The sequence below is a fragment of the Moschus berezovskii genome, chromosome 24, assembly GCF_049115385.1.
Source record: "Moschus berezovskii isolate FMDL1 chromosome 24, NW_MosBer_1.0, whole genome shotgun sequence".
Taxonomy (NCBI): Eukaryota; Metazoa; Chordata; class Mammalia; order Artiodactyla; family Moschidae; genus Moschus; species Moschus berezovskii.
In genome coordinates this window covers 11,105,361-11,123,562 of record NC_142483.1, presented here as the reverse complement: position 1 = coordinate 11,123,562, position 18,202 = coordinate 11,105,361, and the positions used below count along the sequence as shown (strand labels likewise).

Below are 18,202 nucleotides of genomic sequence, written 5' to 3'. Positions count from 1 at the left end.
GGGGAGGCAGATTGGAGGGAGGTTCAAAAGGGAGGGGATATATGTATACCTATGGCTGATTCATGTTGAGGTTTGACAGAAAACAGCAAAATTCTGTAAAGCAATTATCCTTCAATAAAAAATAAATTAATTAAAAAAAAAAAAAAGAAAGCACTTGCTTGAAGCAGCGCTCACAGCTTGAGTGAATGCAGTGGCTTCCGTGAAAGTCTGTGCAATCCATTGAGTTTATCTTCAGTCCAGGAAGTGGTGAAGAGAGAAGTGCTTACCATGAACAGTTACAGGTGGAGAAAAGCTGAATTTCTTGGCAGCAGCTTTAGTCTCAGTAATTCCTTACACAGGCAGTGTTAAGTTAAAGGGGGTATTTGTTTTATACTGCAGATGTGTGTAGCTCTGGGCTGAGAAATGATTGCTCTCATACTTTGAAAGTCAAACTTAAAAAAAAATTTGACCACCAAGAAGTTCTAATTATAAACATTCTAATAATAATTGCTTTGTTAGCATTTTAGGTTTATTTCTGTGCCCTCGAAGTTTATTCCACAGTGTGATATTCTGCTTAAAGGACCAGGCTCATGCTGATTGTAACATCTGAGTACTGAATATTTGATCATGTTCAATGTGGCTTCAGGCATGAATCCAGAGGTTCCTTCTGAAAGACAGTCTAGGCTACTGATTGTATTATACTGCTTTTTTTTCCTTTTTTTTTTTTTTTTCTGACTGTACCGGATCTTAATTGTGGCATGTGGGATCTAGTTCCCAGACCAGGGATTGAACTCAGACCCCCTGCATTGGGAGTGTAGAGTCTTAGCCACTGGACCACTAGCAGGGAACTCCCTGATGGTATTATGTTTGTCAGGCTTTCCTGATCTCTTTTGGAGTGTGGTGTGCTCAGTTGCTCAGTAGTTTCTGACTCCCTGCCACCAGTGCCATGGACTGTAGCCTGCCAGGATCTTCTGGATGTGGGATTTCCCAGGCAAGAATACTGCAGTGGGTTGCCATTTCCCCTTTCAGGGGAACTTCCCTTCCCAGTGATTGAACCTGCGTCTCTTACATCTCCTGCATTGGCAGGCAGGTTCTTTACCACTATTTAAAGTGTGGAGGGCTCCCTGTCTATCTCTCTGTCTAACCTTTAGAGGCTCCTCCAAAGAGAGGAAAAGGAATCTATCTGTCTGGCAAGGCAAGGAAACAAAGTGCAGTGGGTCCTCAGGGCCTCCTTTCAGGGTTTCTTTTCTTTCCTTGACTCATCCTACCTTCTTGGGCTAGACCCTTCTCTCTTGTTCCCCCTCCTTTCCCTCTGCTTTTTCATCCTGCTGGGGCTATGGCGGACCCCTTTCTTGGCAGCTGGCTAGATTTGTGGGCCTGGAGGTTGCTCTGCAGGCCACCTCATGTGGGTCCCTAGAAATAAGCTGTGAGGGAGGCAGTAGGCCTATGTATCAGTTGCATTCTCTAACACAGTTTACCGAAAACTCTGCATTTTAAGGTCCACTGACTTCTCACATGATGGCTGGTAAAAGCGATCCTTTGCTTACCACTTGGCCAACACCCTGTTAAGGAAGAAAGGTGAGTCTGACTCTCATTCCAACTTAATTTACCTGAGAAAGAAACTTGATTTACCTGAGAAAGAAAACAGGCGGCTATCTACAGTTCTGGCAATGGACTGCAGCTTCACCACATCCATCGACTGCCCAATGTGTACAGTGCTGGGCATGCTCCCCAGAGTCCCTCTCACAAACTCCGCCACCTCCTGAACAGTGAACATCTGCAGGAGCTCGTCAAAGATGGTTGGGAAGGAGTTGAGGAGTGCAGCCTGCAGAAGCACGTGAAGGTCTGGTTAGCTCAGAGTTAGGTCTGCGTCTATCTGTGTGCTTAGACAATGACACACAGTGGTGAGAGGTTGAGAGGTAATTGCAGCACCCCTATCTTGAACGGGCTCCTCCCTGGCCTGTGACTCTATCCATCCCCATAGCAGTCCTGGGGCTGAAGCAGGAGAACCAAAAAGGAAACCAAAACAAGAGAATTTACTGGGATCCAAGCCACTAGAAGCTTTGGAACTTGCCAAGGCATTTGTTGGCAAGAGAAGGAATTATATAGAGAAATTAACTCTATAGCTTAACATCCATAGCTGTTTTTGCTCATAAAATGGATTTAACTTATTAGTCTGTCTCTATGATCAAGTTCTTGACTTTCCAATTTCAGCCCCAAATTCAAGCCAGGAAACTCTCAAAGAAAGGAGGTCAAACATAACTGAGCACCATCAAGCAGCAGTGGGTGAACGCCATTCACAGGCCTGCAGCCAGCAGTCCAGCTCTGAAAACTGGACCATTTCCCCAGAATAGTGACATTTATTTGAAACCATGAAATCTGAAGACTCCGTAAATTATTTCCTTCACATGTGATACCTGGCAGTCTCAAGTGTAAATCCAAAAAGGAGGAAGAATGTGTAGATTTAGTCAGCCATGAAATCCTAAAGAATGCTGAGGATGTTGGCCTAGAGTTCAGTGACCTCGACTGACTAGACAAGTGGTCTGTGTGTGTATGGAGACTTCTCTCCTAGGATCTCAGTTCAGGGAGACCCATGAGGTGGCTTCTTGAGAACAATCAGAGCCTCTGGGAGGCAGAGTAGTTTAGGAGAAAGAGAATGGGTTTTGAAATTGGACAGACATGAGTTTAAATCCCAGCATTACTACTTATCTGCCACATAACCGTGGGTGAGTTACTGCCTAGTACTCCTTTTTCTCATCTATAAAATGAAGATGAGGCTACCACTTATCTCCTCATATTGGTATGAAGAAGTTTAGGTGCACCAGGTTAATTTCCAATAGACTGCCTGGCACATGTACCAGGCCTTCAATAAATGCTGGCTCTTGTTCAATCTCTCTCTTCTAAATGGAAATAGCATGAAGGAGGCTCTTCACGCTGCTCAGTCCTCTTAGATTATTAACCCAAGATTTACAAAGGGAAATGGAGTGTCGCCTTGAGATGAGGTGAGAATGCACTCTTTCTAAGTGGCAGGTTAGGGTAGGGGAGCTGTTTTTCCTTCATCAGGCAGTAAGACACTGTCCTTGACTGAATGAAAATTTATATGGAGCAACAAGTCTGTCACACTGCACTTTATGTTCAGGCCAGGACCATGACTGAACTTCCGTAAATTCTATCTTCAGATTTATAACTCCCTGAGATATCAAGGAGACCATTTTTCAGTAATGAGAATCAGCACAAAAATGAAATACAAAGACAAAGGGAGGAAGCTGGTATTTCTTTTGGCTGTATCACAAACCTTGCAGGAACTTAGTTTCCTGACCAGGGATTGGTAGTGAAACCAGGGGCCATGTTAATGAAAGTGCCAAGTCCTAACCACTGGACTGCTAGGGAATTCCCGGGAAAGCTGGTAATATTTCACAATCAACGACCAACAGTAACTGATTTGCCCTCTTAAATGGTGAAATTTTTTAATCTCATGGCACCAGGACAGAAAGACACTTGCACCATAACATCCCCTAGTGGTCAGAATCAAAGACATAAAGTCTGACTGAATTGTATACTTGCTGAGGGTTCTGAAACTCATGAAACATGAGCCTGGTACCAAAGGAGCAGGTCTGATTCTGATTCAGGTCTAAGCTGAGAATAGATCTAAGCTATTTATCCTGATGTGGGAGGAACGTGCTCCTGAGAAGAAGGTGTTGCTGAGTTCTCAGAAACTCTGCCTTGCTCTGCTAGCTACCTCTGAGCTCCCCAGATCCTCACAGGCTCAGAGATGAGTAGGTGTCCTGGGGCTTGGCTGGCAGGAACTGACAGGCTGGGGGAGAGAGATGATTGGCCTGCGGTATTCAGGAGGGGAGACCATGGAAAGAGGTTTTCTATAGAGATACCTGGTGACCTTGATGTATTCCACTTTTACCCAGAGGCTATTACCCAGCTGTTATTTTGTTCTCTGGGCCAAGGGGTCTATGGGCAATTGGAATCTAGAGGCAACATAGGAGCAAGTGGAAAAAAAAAAAATTGGACTATTCTAATCTTAAAGGAGATATTTAAACATATATTTGTGTTGACAGACCTAGCAGTGACTGAATGAATGGACGTGAGAGAGGTTGTCTAGTCTCTGTTCATAAACTTTGAAGTAATAATTGCCTTCAAAAAATCCTTAGATACAATCTTGACATTTATCTGGAAGAAAAAAAATAACCTCTTTGTGACTGGGGTAATGAACAATACCCTTGATCCCTTCTAGGGTTTGGGTGCATGGGAAAAGGTAACTGATTAACTGACCAGATATATTTAATATAAGGAAGCAAACTTCCTTTCCACACTACTATTTCTAAAATCTAATCCTAATTCTTAGCCAAAGTTTTCTAGTTATTTCTGCTGTTTTTCAACCTATTTCACTCTTAACTGCTGCTGCTGCTGCTAAGTCACTTCAGTCGTGTCCGACTCTGTGTGACCCCATAGACGGAAGCCCACCAGGGTCCCCCATCCCTGGGATTCTCCAGGCAAGAACACTGGAGTGGGTTGTCATTTCCTTCTCCAATGTGTGAAAGTGAAAAGTGAAAGTGAAGTCGCTCAGTCGTGTCCCTTAGCGACCCCACGGACTGCAGCCTACCAGGCTCCTCCGTCCATGGGATTTTCTAGGCAAGAGTACTGGAGTGGCTTGCCATTGCCTTCTCCATCTTAACTGCTAGAATGGACCAATACTAACGTGAAGTTGTTAAAATTAATACAGTGACTAGGAAATAAAATTCTCTATGTATTCTGAATATCCTTTATAAATAAGATGTTCATGTACAACTAATAGTATGGCAGCTAAATAAATCTGGTCAAAAGAGGGCAAAGTTGAGCTTCTTCTCCACCATAAAGACACGGGGCTGTTTTATATTTGGAAGCTGGGACACAGTTGGCTTTGAAGTAAAAACAGCATTTTATTCAAGCAGGTATTTCCTTATACCTCAACCTTTACCCAAAACATAGAAACCTGGCAGGGCTTTGACTCTGGAAGCCAGAGGACAAAGACACCACCTGCTAAGACAGACAAGAATCCAGCAGCAAAACTTTCCTGCAGCTCACAGACCTGAGTGAAAAGGAGTGTTTCTGAATTTCTGCTGTCCAGACTGAGCACAAAGCGGATGGACTGGAAAAGCTCTTGGATGCTGGACCGGAACTGTTCCTCTTCCATCCCACAGGTGGCACGTGAGTACAAGATCCTTGACTGCACGATAAACTTGAAAAGGTACTCCAACGCCTGGAGGTGTGGGAGAAAGAGGGATGGAGAGGTGTTAAAGATGGGCTTCCCAGGTGGCGCTAGTGGTAAAGAACCCGCCTGCCAACGCAGGAGATGTAAGAGATGTTGGTTCAATCCCTGCGGTTGGGAAGATTCCCTGGAGGAGTGCATGGCAACCCACTCTAATATTCTTGCCTGGAGAATCCCATAGACAGAGGAGCCTGGCAGGCTATAGTCTATAGGGTAACAAAGAGTTGGACACGACTGAAACAACTTAGCACATAAAGATGGTCAGGAACTAATATATGAAGGAGTGAAGGGTAGAGTACCACCAAATTATACACTAAAATTGAGAGATGGAAATTTCCAACTTTGGAGATAAGCACTTTAATATTTTTAAAAATTTTTATTGGCATATGGTTGATTCACAATGTTGTGTTGTGCTAGTTTCAGGTATATAGCAGAGTGACTCAGTTATATATACATTTTTTTTTAAGATTTTTTTCCCACATTGGCCATTACAGAGTATTGAGTAGAGTTCCCTGTGCTATACAGCAGGTTATTATTACTTATCTCTTTTATACATAGCAGAGAAGAATTTTATTTTTTTAAATTAGAAAAATGTTTTTTACTTTAATTTTTAAAACCTTTCCTCAAAAGTCCAAATGGTTCTTGAGCAGCAAGTATCTATGTACTGAGAGAATCGCCAAATTATTTTATGTAGCTGTGGAAGTGAATAACCATAGACTATTATGGAAGTAGCTGAATTCAAGAAGATACAGGATCAAAAGAAAATTAAATTTCTCTCATTTTTCTCAGGTCTAGAAATAAAAGGCTACAAAGGCAATGATAATAAGAACCTCTCTTAAATTTATCCCAAGAAGGAAGAGTACTTTAAGAAGTCTTCTGCATCTTTGAGAAACAGCTGGTGCCTGACACGTGCCAGCCATCTCACCAGGGGTCCAGTTTGGAGAAAACTGGCCTCTAGTTGCACAGGAGCAGGCAGACCCAACACACCCATTCACCATCCTTTCCCAGACCAGGACACCTGCCATCAACAGTTTATGAATAAGACAGGAGAGAAAACTCCCATACATGTGTTGGGAGCAGAATCTGATTCTGAGGAGCCCCTGGAGGTTGGCCTATGCTTATGAGCTGAGTAATTCTTTTTTAAGAGAATTCAAGATTCTATACATTCTTATCAAAGAAAGGCTAAAGATCTCCCAGACACTGGAAAGGCAGAGTCATGAAGCATTGAGGAGAAATTTATCCAAGGATGAAATATGGAGCTCTGGCCACCTCTTCAAAGAAGCTTTTCCTAAACTCTTGATGTGAAGTAAAACCTCCTCTCCAGCCATTCTATGCCAAGATCCTATTTATTTCTTTAATAGCATAATTAATTTTTTTCCTCACTGACTTTGTATGTTTATCTTTGTATGGTTTATCTGTTGGACATGTTTATTGTCTGCCTTTTCCCCACTTGAATGGAGGTGCTATCAAGGCCAAACCTTTCTGTGTGGGTTCCTGCTGAATCCCCAGTGGGTAACACAATGTCTGACACATGGCAGTTATCAAGCAATATTGGCTGAATGAATGACTCTTAAAAGAAAACTAAGATACCATCTCCAATGCCTTAAGCAATTAAATTTCTGAACTCACACAGAACTTTTTGCATTTAACTCCACGTGTATCCCGCAATTATGCAGGGAACCTCACAGGTGCTGGGGTTCAGAGAAGAACAGAACCCAGGCCCTACCCTCACATCACACCTGGCACTCTGTTCTACACTTGTGTTTGAGCCTAATTCCCTTTAGGACACAGGGGATGTGTTCTTCCAGGGGAGAGGGCAGTCTTACTCCTCTCTGCATCCCAGCAACCATGACATGCTTGTTGCTCAGCCAACACATATTGCATGAAGGTCAGAAGTGAGACTTGTGGCCTCAGGTTTTTACAGAATGTGCTGAGAACAGATAGGGAAAATACAGATTTATGATTTGATTTTGCCTCTTTAAACTGAGGATGCTTAGGAGAACATGTGTTTGAACTGTTACCACATGAATAACACAAGCATAGGCCCACTAGTATTTAGAGCAGATGATGAGATAGTCAAAGAGGACCGAAAAAAGGCAGAACTACTTTACTGCCATTCTTCTTTTATTACTCACTAGGAAGGGTGGGAAAGACGTGGTCAAAAAGCAACTTAAAAAAAGTGACTCAAGAACAAGAAAAGACAGGGATGAAAGGAAAGAAAGAAAACATGAACTTGCTTTAAATGAGTTCTCAGAGGATACAAGTTTTTTTTAAAAAAATAGTTAATATGGAGAACTGCTGAGCAAGAGAGAAATCAACATTCTCACAGGTGGTTCTCTACAGTAGAAGCAGCAGTCATGAGAAAACGACTTACCAGAAAGTGTAGTTAACGCACAGTGTGGACAGCAGGAAAGGGGAGCTGTCCAGCACTGCAAAGAGATCCCTGATCATGGTTTTAAGATTACCGTCTTCTCAACATATCCACATACAGTGCATTCACTCAGTTCTTTTTACTTAAAACAGTTCAGCTTTAAGTTCATAAAATACAGTGTTCAGTAAATACTGAAGAAGGGGAAAGTATTAGATAATCTTATTAACCAACATTGGCTTAGAAGGAGATACGATACTTTAGTGGAAGCAAAGACGGACACTAAGGGTAGAAACAAGGCAGTGGGGATGACTATGAGCCACATGTACATCATCCCTCCCTCCTGCTCTCAGATAAAATGATGAGGAATCAAGACCTTTTAGGGCAAAATCAAAGTGAGGAAAGGGCAGTTACGTGGATTAAGGCAGTCATTCCAAGCTGTCTACACTGTCCTGCACTCTACTCCACGGAGGTTACTTGCAAAGTTCTGCAGGGGTGGGCTCTTCTCAGGACATTACCCGCATGGCTTCCTGAATGTGGTCCTGCCGAATCAGTTCTGCTGAGCAGTCCATGTACCACTTCAAACAGCGGATTAGCTCCCTGGGAAAAAAGAACAGTCCCAGAAACCCCACTTTAATCCAAAAGCAATGCAGCCTGAAATACCTACAGTCCTAAATTAGCCATAGAGGAAATAATATACTGCTGACAAGCTAGAATGGAGCAATGGATTCATTACAGCTGTGGAATCTTTAGACCACCTGAGACCAGACAACACTCCTGACCAAGAGATGCCACATTTCAATCAGCAGTTGGAGTCATTCTTTCCCACTTCCCCTGAGACACATTTCTTTTGATTACAATAAAGTTTTCCCAAAGTCATGGGCAGGTTGTGTGTTTTCTTTGTTGAAAACTGCTAAGTCTCCAGAATATACAACAATGACTAGTAAACAGCAGACTCTGAATAAAGGTGTATGGTCCCGTGTGCCCCTCCTTGCCATCCCAATCATCTTATTTCCTTAGGACCAAGTTATCTGAGTGGCATGGGACTACAGGGTCAGAAAGTCTGCACATATACAAGGCAAAAGAATTCAGAGGTCAAGAGAACAGGCCCTCTGCAGACAGCAGGGTTCACATCTAGGGCATATCAGTCTCAAGCTCTGCATCCTTGAGCAAGTTATGTGAGCTCTCTGTCCTCACTCTCTTCATTTAAAATATAGGCAACAACAGTACATCTCAAATTATTGTGAATTCTAATGAGATGACACATGTAAAATCTATAGCACAGTGCCTGCTCTCTCCAAAGTGAGATCAAAGTATCAGAGTCCAGTGATTCCACAGCTTCACCACCCTTCAGGTTGTATCTCTTCAAAACTTATGTTCATTCCACAGAATAACATGGCAACTTTTTAAATTGCTCTAATGGCTTTAGATAACCTGTGAGTGCTTCCCATGTTTACTCTTTGTATTATCTCTTTTATTGACTGTCTTTTCTTTCCTTTGATATTTATATGTGGATGCTATATTAAGCTATTCACATGCTTCTCACTGAAAAAACATTTTGAGCACCTCTTCCATCATTTCTTAGAAGGAAAAGTATGAAAACTATGTAATAAACTATAGTATAAAATGTCAGCAAAAAGCCCACAGCTAACATCATTCTCAATGGCAAAAGCCTGTCTTTCTAGTCAAACACAAGTCCTAATGATGATGCCAAATGCAACTTGCTTGTATGCCAGGGCTCCAGCAAAGTGCTTCTGGATGTACGTGTCCATTACAGGTCGGAAGTGGAAATATTTGATGTCTCGGAGCAGGTTGATGATGAATACCTGGGGGAGACAAGGTATAGCAGAATTCAGCGGAGGTCTCAAACCTACCCCCAGAAGGAAACAACTGCTGATTCTTCAAGGAATGGCAAACTACAAGTGTTTTCTCCAGTGTTTCCAGTGAATGTAAGACTGCCATTGGGTATGTATTTCTGTCATGTTTGTTCTATTGCTAACAACCCTGGCCTCCCATTCCAAACTTGGAACTCATTTGTCAACACCAGTGACTTTGACCATCTCTCTTCACAATAATGCTCAGTGGCACTATATGGACCAAGAGAAGACAAAACAGTATCTGTGTTGGTGTCACACACATTAAGGAGTCTCAAAAACTTGGAAAAGAGATAAAAAAATATTGTCCTCTGAGCCAAATCATCCTATGAAAGTATGCGCCCTTCAGAAATTAGGGTTAGTTGGCCAGGGAGGCAAGAAGAAGTCAGAGAAACAAACTTTGCAAAATACCACTCTAACTCTCGCCTCTGCTGCTCATCTATCATACGGACTTTAGAGTATCTGGTTGTCCTTGAACACATAGTTTTCCTGGAGGACTGGACATGTTCAACAAAATGCACTAAATATTCAGATCACCGTCTTTTCTCAGTGAGCAACCTTCTGAGACTCTGGTTCCCAGACAACTGCTTACAGGGAGAGGGTGTGATGCTCAGACCAGCAAAGAGAGTCTCTGCTTTTCCTGGTGGTTATATCCTTTGTTTTTGTTTTTAATATTTACTTACTTGGCTGTGCTGGGTCTTAGTTGCGGTACACAGGATCTTTAGTTGTGGCATGTGGGATCTAGTTCCCTGAACAGGTATTGAACCCAGGTCCCTTGCATTGGGAGTGCAGTCTTAACCACTGGACCACCAGAAAAATTTCTGTATCCTACTTTGTATGTGGAAAATGAGCTGTCTTGTTTCCTTTATTGGTCTCTGGGCCTTTTGTTGGTGTAGGTCACTATTTCATGGGTGAGGCAACCCTGCGATGGTATAAGACTGAGGTCAAGATTTGATCATGTAGAGATGTTCCAGGTAGGCAGGTTGTTGGTCTTCCTTGGTGACACTCATCAGTCCCTTTCCTGTTGGGAACATCTACATCTTGTGCTGATTCACTCAAATAAACTGCTTTCCTCAGATTTTTAAAAAGTATGTGACAGGAATAATCAATAAAAATCAGGAAAGGTAAGACTTACCAAAGACTGAAATACCAGCAGGCCATATTTCTCTGTGTTATCATCCAAAATCACAAAGAGTGTATCTAAGATGTCCTGCAGAAACTGCAACAGCATAAAAACCAGAGGGCTCAGGTCTTAGGACCTTGGACACATGGTCAGACGTTCAAACACCAATGAATTTATCTCCCAAACAAACAAAATCAAAGATTTCCTAAGACCTCAGACTACCACTTGAAAATAACCTGGTATTCCATCTCCACCTAGCTAAGAAATAACTAGCTGGACTTTGGGTGTTTGATTACAGCCCAAAGGGCCCTAAGAGAGACCTAAAGAGGATCTTCCTGTTGAATATGTGCTAAACTTATAAGGAAGGAGCAATTACCTAAAAAGTTTAGACCACCCATGAAGAATAGCAATCTTGAAGACAATCTAAGTGATTTTGATGCCAAATTCATTTTGAGAAAAAGTGCTTACTTTTTCAGGACCCCAAAATTCAGTAGTCTCTTACTGTCTACTATTATCTAACTCTGTAGAGGACATCTGGATAAGGATGTGACAAGCTAGGCCTTACCTACAGAAACTTATTTTTTGGTCTAGAAATTAGTATCCCAGGAGAAGAGAGAATGCAGCTGATGAGGGCTGTCAAAGAGGGTAAAAGATCTGGAGATAACATTTTTCTTTTTTTGAGTGGTGCCTTTTTCTTTCTAAGATGCAAAAGTCCAGGGAGAGAATAATAAATATTCATGGATGCTCCCAGTCTTCAAAAATCAAACCTAATATTCTGTTGGTCAAAATGCAATTTAATGATATAATGTTTACAACTTACTTCAAAACAACATAAGGTAAAAGGCACGAATGAGGGATTTATGGGCAGGACTGGCCAGGGGTTGGTGACAGTCAGGGATGAATGACAGGGACATGTAGGGTTATTTATTCTGTCTGCATCTCTGGATGCTTGAAATTTTCCAATAAAAAGTAAAAATTAATTAAAATGCTAGTATATTCCATTTACATTCTCTCCTGGCTGGCTTGAGACAAATATTGATACTAAAACCAGAAATGCTGGTAGGATATTCTCTTGTCATGAATGTAACAACTCATCCTTCACAGAGCTTTCATAGTATGTGGTCTGTTCTACTGGTGAAAATTTTATTTAGAAGGAAAAAATGCCCTGAGTGTAAATTTATCTTGTTTCGAAACTAGTATGTATAAAGTTTCAAAAGCTTGTTTGTATAAAGAGTTCTTTTAAAAATTTATGATATTCTGATCAATTAACACAAAATTCATACAAGAATTCATAAAAGTACAAAGAAATACACAGACTTTAAAATTATTCCTCATTTGGAGACACCATGTTGTGTATTATTGAGTCAATGGAGCTGTAAAATTAAAGTACAGACAGTGCAGTGGTAACAGATTTGATCCTTGCAATGATGGAGCCAAGAATGTCCACTGATGGACAGGTGCCTTTTTGAAATTCAATCTCTAGCCTACATTCTACTGCTCTTGCTGATCATCCAAAGCACCTCCATTCTCCTCAGTTGAGTTCAGTCCATTGTGCAGAATCCGCCTACCAGGCTTTCACCATCGGGAAGTGCCTGGGGTTCTTCTTGAGCTAAAGTCAGGTGGGCAAACACTTGGCTTCTACACAGTGTGGAGAAGCCCTAAGGGTAACAACTGCAACTGGGGTTGGGCAGTGTTGGTGTTGGTTTGCTCAGGCCATTAGACGGGAAGTGTCACAAAAGCACATGAGAAAGCTGTTGAGGAAGGGAGGAGGGTAGAGTTTTCTGGTCTGGACTCTTAAGTGAGAGACTGGGCAAAATCAGGAGTTCCAGTTCATGGAGAATATTTAGAGTTCCTCTAGATAATCCAGAGAGTGGGGCCAGGAGGACACCAGGATGGGTTTGTGGTAGAGGTTTACAGAGTAAGCGAAGAGAGGAAGCGAGCGGAGACCTAGAGGCATGCAGGCGGCAGCCCACACTGGGATTGTTTCTGAGAGGCCACACTTTAATTATCACTTTGCTTTCTGGGAAGAAAAACAAGTCAGAAAATAGGGTTTAAAACTTAAATATAGTTTCTAAAAGGTAATAAACCTGATGTGATACCTACTTTAAAGAAAGAAGCTAATTGAAAAAAAGAAAAATAACTTTATCTCTACTCACTTAACTATATACCTTAAAAAGTGGTCCCAGAGGCTTATAGGCAGAAATCAAGGGGAAGTAAGGCCCTCTGCCCAGATTCTTGCTCAGCTAGCACGTGTGAATTGGGTGAAAGCCGTACCTTAACAATCTCCTCCCCACTGACATGCCGCAGCCGCCCAAGGATGTCCATGATCCGGTCTGGAAAGGCCTTCCATTTCAGCAGAGCAAGGAGGTCCACTAGGAAGCAAGCCCCAAAGATGGTGAACCCTGGCTATGTCATGGGCAAGTAAAGCCTAGACTCCCCCTGCTGAGGGTGGGTGGGATCTAGAGACAGAAATAGCTGGAAGCAGCGAAACAGCCTCCAGAGTGCTGCAATCAAGGCTACAGACACATCTGTAAAACCATGGAAAACCCCATAGCCTGCTATTACCAAATGATTCCTTCAACTTTGAATGAGAAGAATCCCCTTACTGTGGCATGAAAAAGCAGAAGCAACAATTTCTGTCTCTTGACAAATACCAGCAACACGAAGCAGCAAGTGGGGACAGTGGAGGGCTCCTTCCTGAAGGCACCCTAGCCTACCGTTCTGGGTGAGCTTGGTGGAAGATAGCTGTGTGGAAATGAAGAAAGACTCTTTGGTGCTGCGCTGGAATATGAGGCTGGAGGGGATGTTAGGGCAGCCATTGTAGTCCTCTTTGCAGCAGGGCAAGCCCAGGTACAGAGCGTGGTTGTTAAACGTGCTATTCTCATCACACTGTAGGCATAAGTAGAGAACACAGAATATTTCTGGAACCATGCCATGTGTAAAACATCAGGTCCCAGGGATTTTTGGGTTCTTGAGGTTGGACCTTGGACCTCAGGTCCTGTTAGAAGAGTGCTTCCTAAGCACTTTAAAAATGTTTTTCATTTCTTCCCCCAGAATGGCTCACATGCCTTTTAAAGAAAACATGGTGAAGCTCATGGCCTCTACCTGTTGTGCAGGAAACTTTCAGTACCAGGTATGCTATGATAGCTGACAGAACCAGAGTCTCAAATGGCAGGTCTCCAAATGTACAAGCCAAGGCCGTAATGGCACAAAGGGGCTGAATAACAGATTTCCACGACTAGTGGAGTGGGAAGTTGGAAACAAAGGCCGTGCTGGCGTGATTTGTGGGAAAAGACAAAAGCCTGCCCACAGATGTCCTGTTGTCTCCACCTGCACCCCACCCTAGATCCTTTGGCACACTCAGGGGGAACCACCTGACCAAGAGCCACATGTGAGAGTGGTCTGAGCAGGGGACAGACTCAGGCTCCGTACCTTGTACACGTAGAGCTCATGGATGTCATCGGAGAGGGTGGTGCCATCGTCCCGCATCAAGGGTGAGAATGCAAAGCCAAAGAGTTTCTTTTCCCCTTTGTCTTTTGCTGCAATCAGAGCCAAACATGAGTTGTTCTGCCTCACTTCCCTTTCCAACAGAAATTCCCTTTTTCCTTATCACCCTGTGTGCTTTACTTCTCTGTCCCTTACTTTGTTCATTAAATAGGTAGCAACCTGATGGCAAGAAGGATCAGAAATGTACTAGGCTGCGTTTCCATTTATATCGCAAGGTACATAGGCTACCTAGAACCAAACAGAAACTACATGGCTAGTCTTGATAAACCAGGGGCTCTTTAAGAAGGGGTTTACTATATACAAAGGAAACCCCAAACGAGGAATGACCCTGGCAATTATCCACTGTCCAAGTCAGACACTACAAAAGGCCAACATCAGATCTCATTTTTTAAAAATATTTCTTTGATGTGGACCATTTTTAAAGTCTTCATTGAATTTGTTACAATACCTAACCAGGGATCGAGCCCACAACCCTGGAACTGGATGTGAAGTCTTAACCACTGGACCCAGGGAAGTCCCCAGAGCCCACGTTTTTGGATCACTGTCCAAAGAACAGTCACTAATGACATCCCACTTCTGAGTACACAGCTCCTCATTTTCTTGCCCTGATACTAATAAGGACCCTTATTTCTGTCCCAGAGAAGGAAGAGTTATATATATATTCTCAAAGCAGCATGGAGAGAGAGATCTCACTTACTGGAACAGTGTCTGAACTCGAAGCGCAGGTGGGAGCCCCGGAACCGGTCGATGGGGATGGGCAATTTGATAATCTCTCCCCAGCGAGGACTGTTGCTGTGGTAGAGGACAAAGGAGTGGTAGGAACTCCTGTTGGGCTCTCCTGAACCCAAGCTGATGCAGTCCTGGAAGAGAGAAGCAGAACAACATGCCACCCTACTGGAGGGGTCCCTTGGATTTCTCTGTCACTCGGACATTTCCCTTCTTCCTTTGTGAGGGTCTCATTGTTCCATCAGGCCAAGTCTGTCAGGTGACTGTAAATCAGTACTCTGGGGGACAACTGTGAAGACGGTATAAGGAGCCAGCAGTCACAGTGCTCCTTGTTTTCCTTGGAGCAGAGGTAACCGCACACACCACTCGGTTTACCTGAAGGAAGCTGAGTGGTTCCATCTGAATCACTAAGGCAGACTCTTCATCCTCATTAAGAAAGAAGTGGACTCAGCGAAGTCAACCGTACACAGAGCTTTCCAGATCAGAAAAATAATAATAAAATGGAGAGAACCGGTTTTCTAATCTTCAGGCCAAAGGTGCACTGGCATTTTATGCTGCCTGTGGCTGACTGTTCTTGGACATAACCAAGGTAGACCAGATTTGACCCCAGTTTCCAAATATTACTGTGAAAATGCAGTCCCATGCCCCCCGGGAAGCTGCAGGCAATACAATCCAGAGCAGCTCCCTGTCCACACAGGACACAGTGAACAGCTGAGAGCTCTGCTGAGCCCCACATTATTCATGCAAACAAGAATCGCCTTAGTCCTTGAGGTGGGATTTTTAAATGACACACATATCTTTGTTTCTACCACCACATCTACCCTCCATTTCTTTCTATTAAATAGCTTTGAGAGATGACTGTGACTAATTTTACCTCTTTCCTTCTGTAAAATGTGGATGATCATTACTGTTCTGCCTACCTCATGAGGCTGTTGTCAACACACAGAAGCAAGGTTTGTAAAAGACTGGTTTGCCTTCTACCATGTGGCATGCAAACAATGCCTTCTCATTTGCCAAGGACTTGACCATGACTTGACTGAGGGAAAAACTGACATAATGAAAACAGAAAAACAGCACTCCAGGTCTTCTCTTTTAATCAAGAGTGTCAGAGGGTCCTTGTGCTGCACTGGTTGGAAATCACCTTTGGGGGCCTGAGTCTGCTGTTCCTTGTCACATAACCTGATAACAGCAAGTGGGTATACCTATTTAGTTAGTTAGTTCAGTCGCTCAGTTGTGTCCGACTCTGCGACCCCATGAATCACAGCACGCCAGGCCTCCCTGTCCATCACCAACTCCCGGAGTTCACTCAAACTCACGTCCATCGAGTTGGTGATGCCATCCAGCCATCTCATTCTCTGTCATCCCCATTTCCTCCCACTCCCAATCCCTCCCAGCATCAGACTCTTTTCCACTACAGAGCAAATATAACATTCTATATTAGCTCTAGGACCTAATAACAGGTCCAAAAGAGCGGGACCTAATAGCAGTTACCAAAACTAAGCACCTGGATGCTAGACAGGTGGCTGAAAAAGTAATATGTAGGACAGAACTGGAGGGAATAGGTCTAAATGAGGACAGGAAGGATTCAGGTCAGACACTTGGAAGAATTTCTGAAAAGGCTGTATGACCCTGGACGTCATTATCAGAGCATACTGCAGCGTTTCCCAAGAGAAGCTAAGGTGGAGAAGAGTCTTAGGAAGTGATCTGAGTTCAGTCCCTCTTGAGGAGGATGGGTCTCTGGATGAAGTCCACAGAAACACTAAAATTATTACAGGATTAGCTGCCATTCCAAACTGACCGGCAAACCTTACCTTCAAGATTTCGCCGTCTGCGTAAAGCACATACATGGTCACTTCAATATTCTTTTGTACACTCTTTCCCCCTCTCTCAAAATCCCCCTTTTCCAGGGTGAGGTACAGGTCATTGCGGATATCACCTGCAGGGAAAGAAGTGTCACGTACTCATGACTGCAGAAGCCACTGTGCCCCATGTGCGTGGAGGACAGGGCTAGCATCTGGATCCTCCAGGGTTCAGGGAGGTGCTCAGGGCATTCCAAGCTTGGTTAATAAAAATGGACGTTCCACCAGTATCAGTGCAGCAGTACTCAGGTGGGTTAGTCATGTGCCCTCCAAGTCTGAATCTTAAGGCTGTTCACCACAGCTTGGCTAGGGTGGGAAAAGGCAGACTGTGGGGGACTGCTCAGCCTCTCTCTCCTCCAAGAGAATGGCTGTAATCTAATCCTCCAAAAAGAGGAAAGGTTTTACAATCAAAAGGAATCGCACTTCCTTTAATCATATCTATGTCTTAACCACTAATTCCTAGTCCTTTCCCTCTCTTTCCTACCTTTTCTTTTGGCAGCCCTCAATCTTTCTGAGTTTACCTAGAGCATACACTGCTCCTTCCTTCTGGAGGCTTACCTAGTTCCACTCCCTGCTGGGGTGCCAGCAGAGGTCACTGGATGGTCAGGTTTTCTTCTTTTTGTAGCAAGTGCTCTGGGAGCAGATGACTCCCCAAAAGCACAGGTGCCAAAGCACTGGGGCAACAGTGTTGTGCTCCTGTTGTGGCCCTGTGCTTTGAGTCCAGCCCATGCAGCCCACACCGGCTGCTTTAGAGAGGACAGGAGCAGAGCCAGCTGCAAGTCTGAAATGACCTAAGTCTCAAATGCCTTTTTCTTTAACGGGGGGATGGAACTGTCTGTTCGTGTATAAAAGGAGTTTATATGGGCTGTTCTAAGCTTATAAACACACAAAATGACCAATTTTACTTAACACAAACTAAAGAAGGGCTTTTGACTTGCAAAAAAAAAAGTAAAGCCTGTGGTGGGGGGAATCTTCAACGGAAGAAAATGACAAGGGAAACCAGGTGAGGATGTGTTGGCAGCCTGAAGAAATCAACTGAAAGTTAATGGAACAATTCATTAACTTGCAAAGCAAACCAATTCAGAAATCAAACTCTTTCTACTTCAGTTTCTAGAAAAACTGGCACATCTAAGTCTGTTCATTACTTGGAATCACAATGACATAAAGAGGCTTTGTTTTTGGTGAGCAACCAAGCTTTCTGGCTTGGCCAGGTACTTAAAGAGAGCCTCTTTTCCGCACTGCCCACTTCTCTAACTGTGAGTGTCTGAGTGTCTCCTACACACGAAACAGTGACCGACTAAGACTGGCCCGTATCTTGGGCTTTGGGGGTCTTCACGTCCAAACCTTCTATTCTTCATGTTGCCTGCCTACCCTATGAGTACCGTCATGGTTTTTTTGTCACATAATACTCTCAAAAGAGCAGTCCATGAGAAACGATTATTCTCTGACAATGCAGAGAACTTTAACATGGTAAAGCTATTTCCCTAAACAAACAGCCCTGGGCTC

At 43.4% G+C, this 18,202-nt stretch overlaps 1 protein-coding gene across 1 annotated transcript in view; it reads right to left on the bottom strand.

The window, feature by feature from the left end:
- DOCK3 (dedicator of cytokinesis 3) overlaps positions 1–18,202 on the bottom strand; it is a 276,998-nt gene that overhangs the window by 62,809 nt on the left and 195,987 nt on the right. Inside the window, exons 15-24 of the mRNA XM_088831600.1 lie at positions 16,649–16,773; positions 14,809–14,971; positions 14,037–14,143; positions 13,322–13,493; positions 12,879–12,976; positions 10,617–10,700; positions 9,329–9,433; positions 8,126–8,203; positions 5,060–5,230; positions 1,612–1,804 (exon numbers count right to left, since the gene is read on the bottom strand). Of these exons, the coding sequence (XP_088687726.1) occupies positions 1,612–1,804; positions 5,060–5,230; positions 8,126–8,203; positions 9,329–9,433; positions 10,617–10,700; positions 12,879–12,976; positions 13,322–13,493; positions 14,037–14,143; positions 14,809–14,971; positions 16,649–16,773 (1,296 nt within the window). The remainder of the gene's footprint in view (positions 1–1,611; positions 1,805–5,059; positions 5,231–8,125; positions 8,204–9,328; positions 9,434–10,616; positions 10,701–12,878; positions 12,977–13,321; positions 13,494–14,036; positions 14,144–14,808; positions 14,972–16,648; positions 16,774–18,202) is intronic.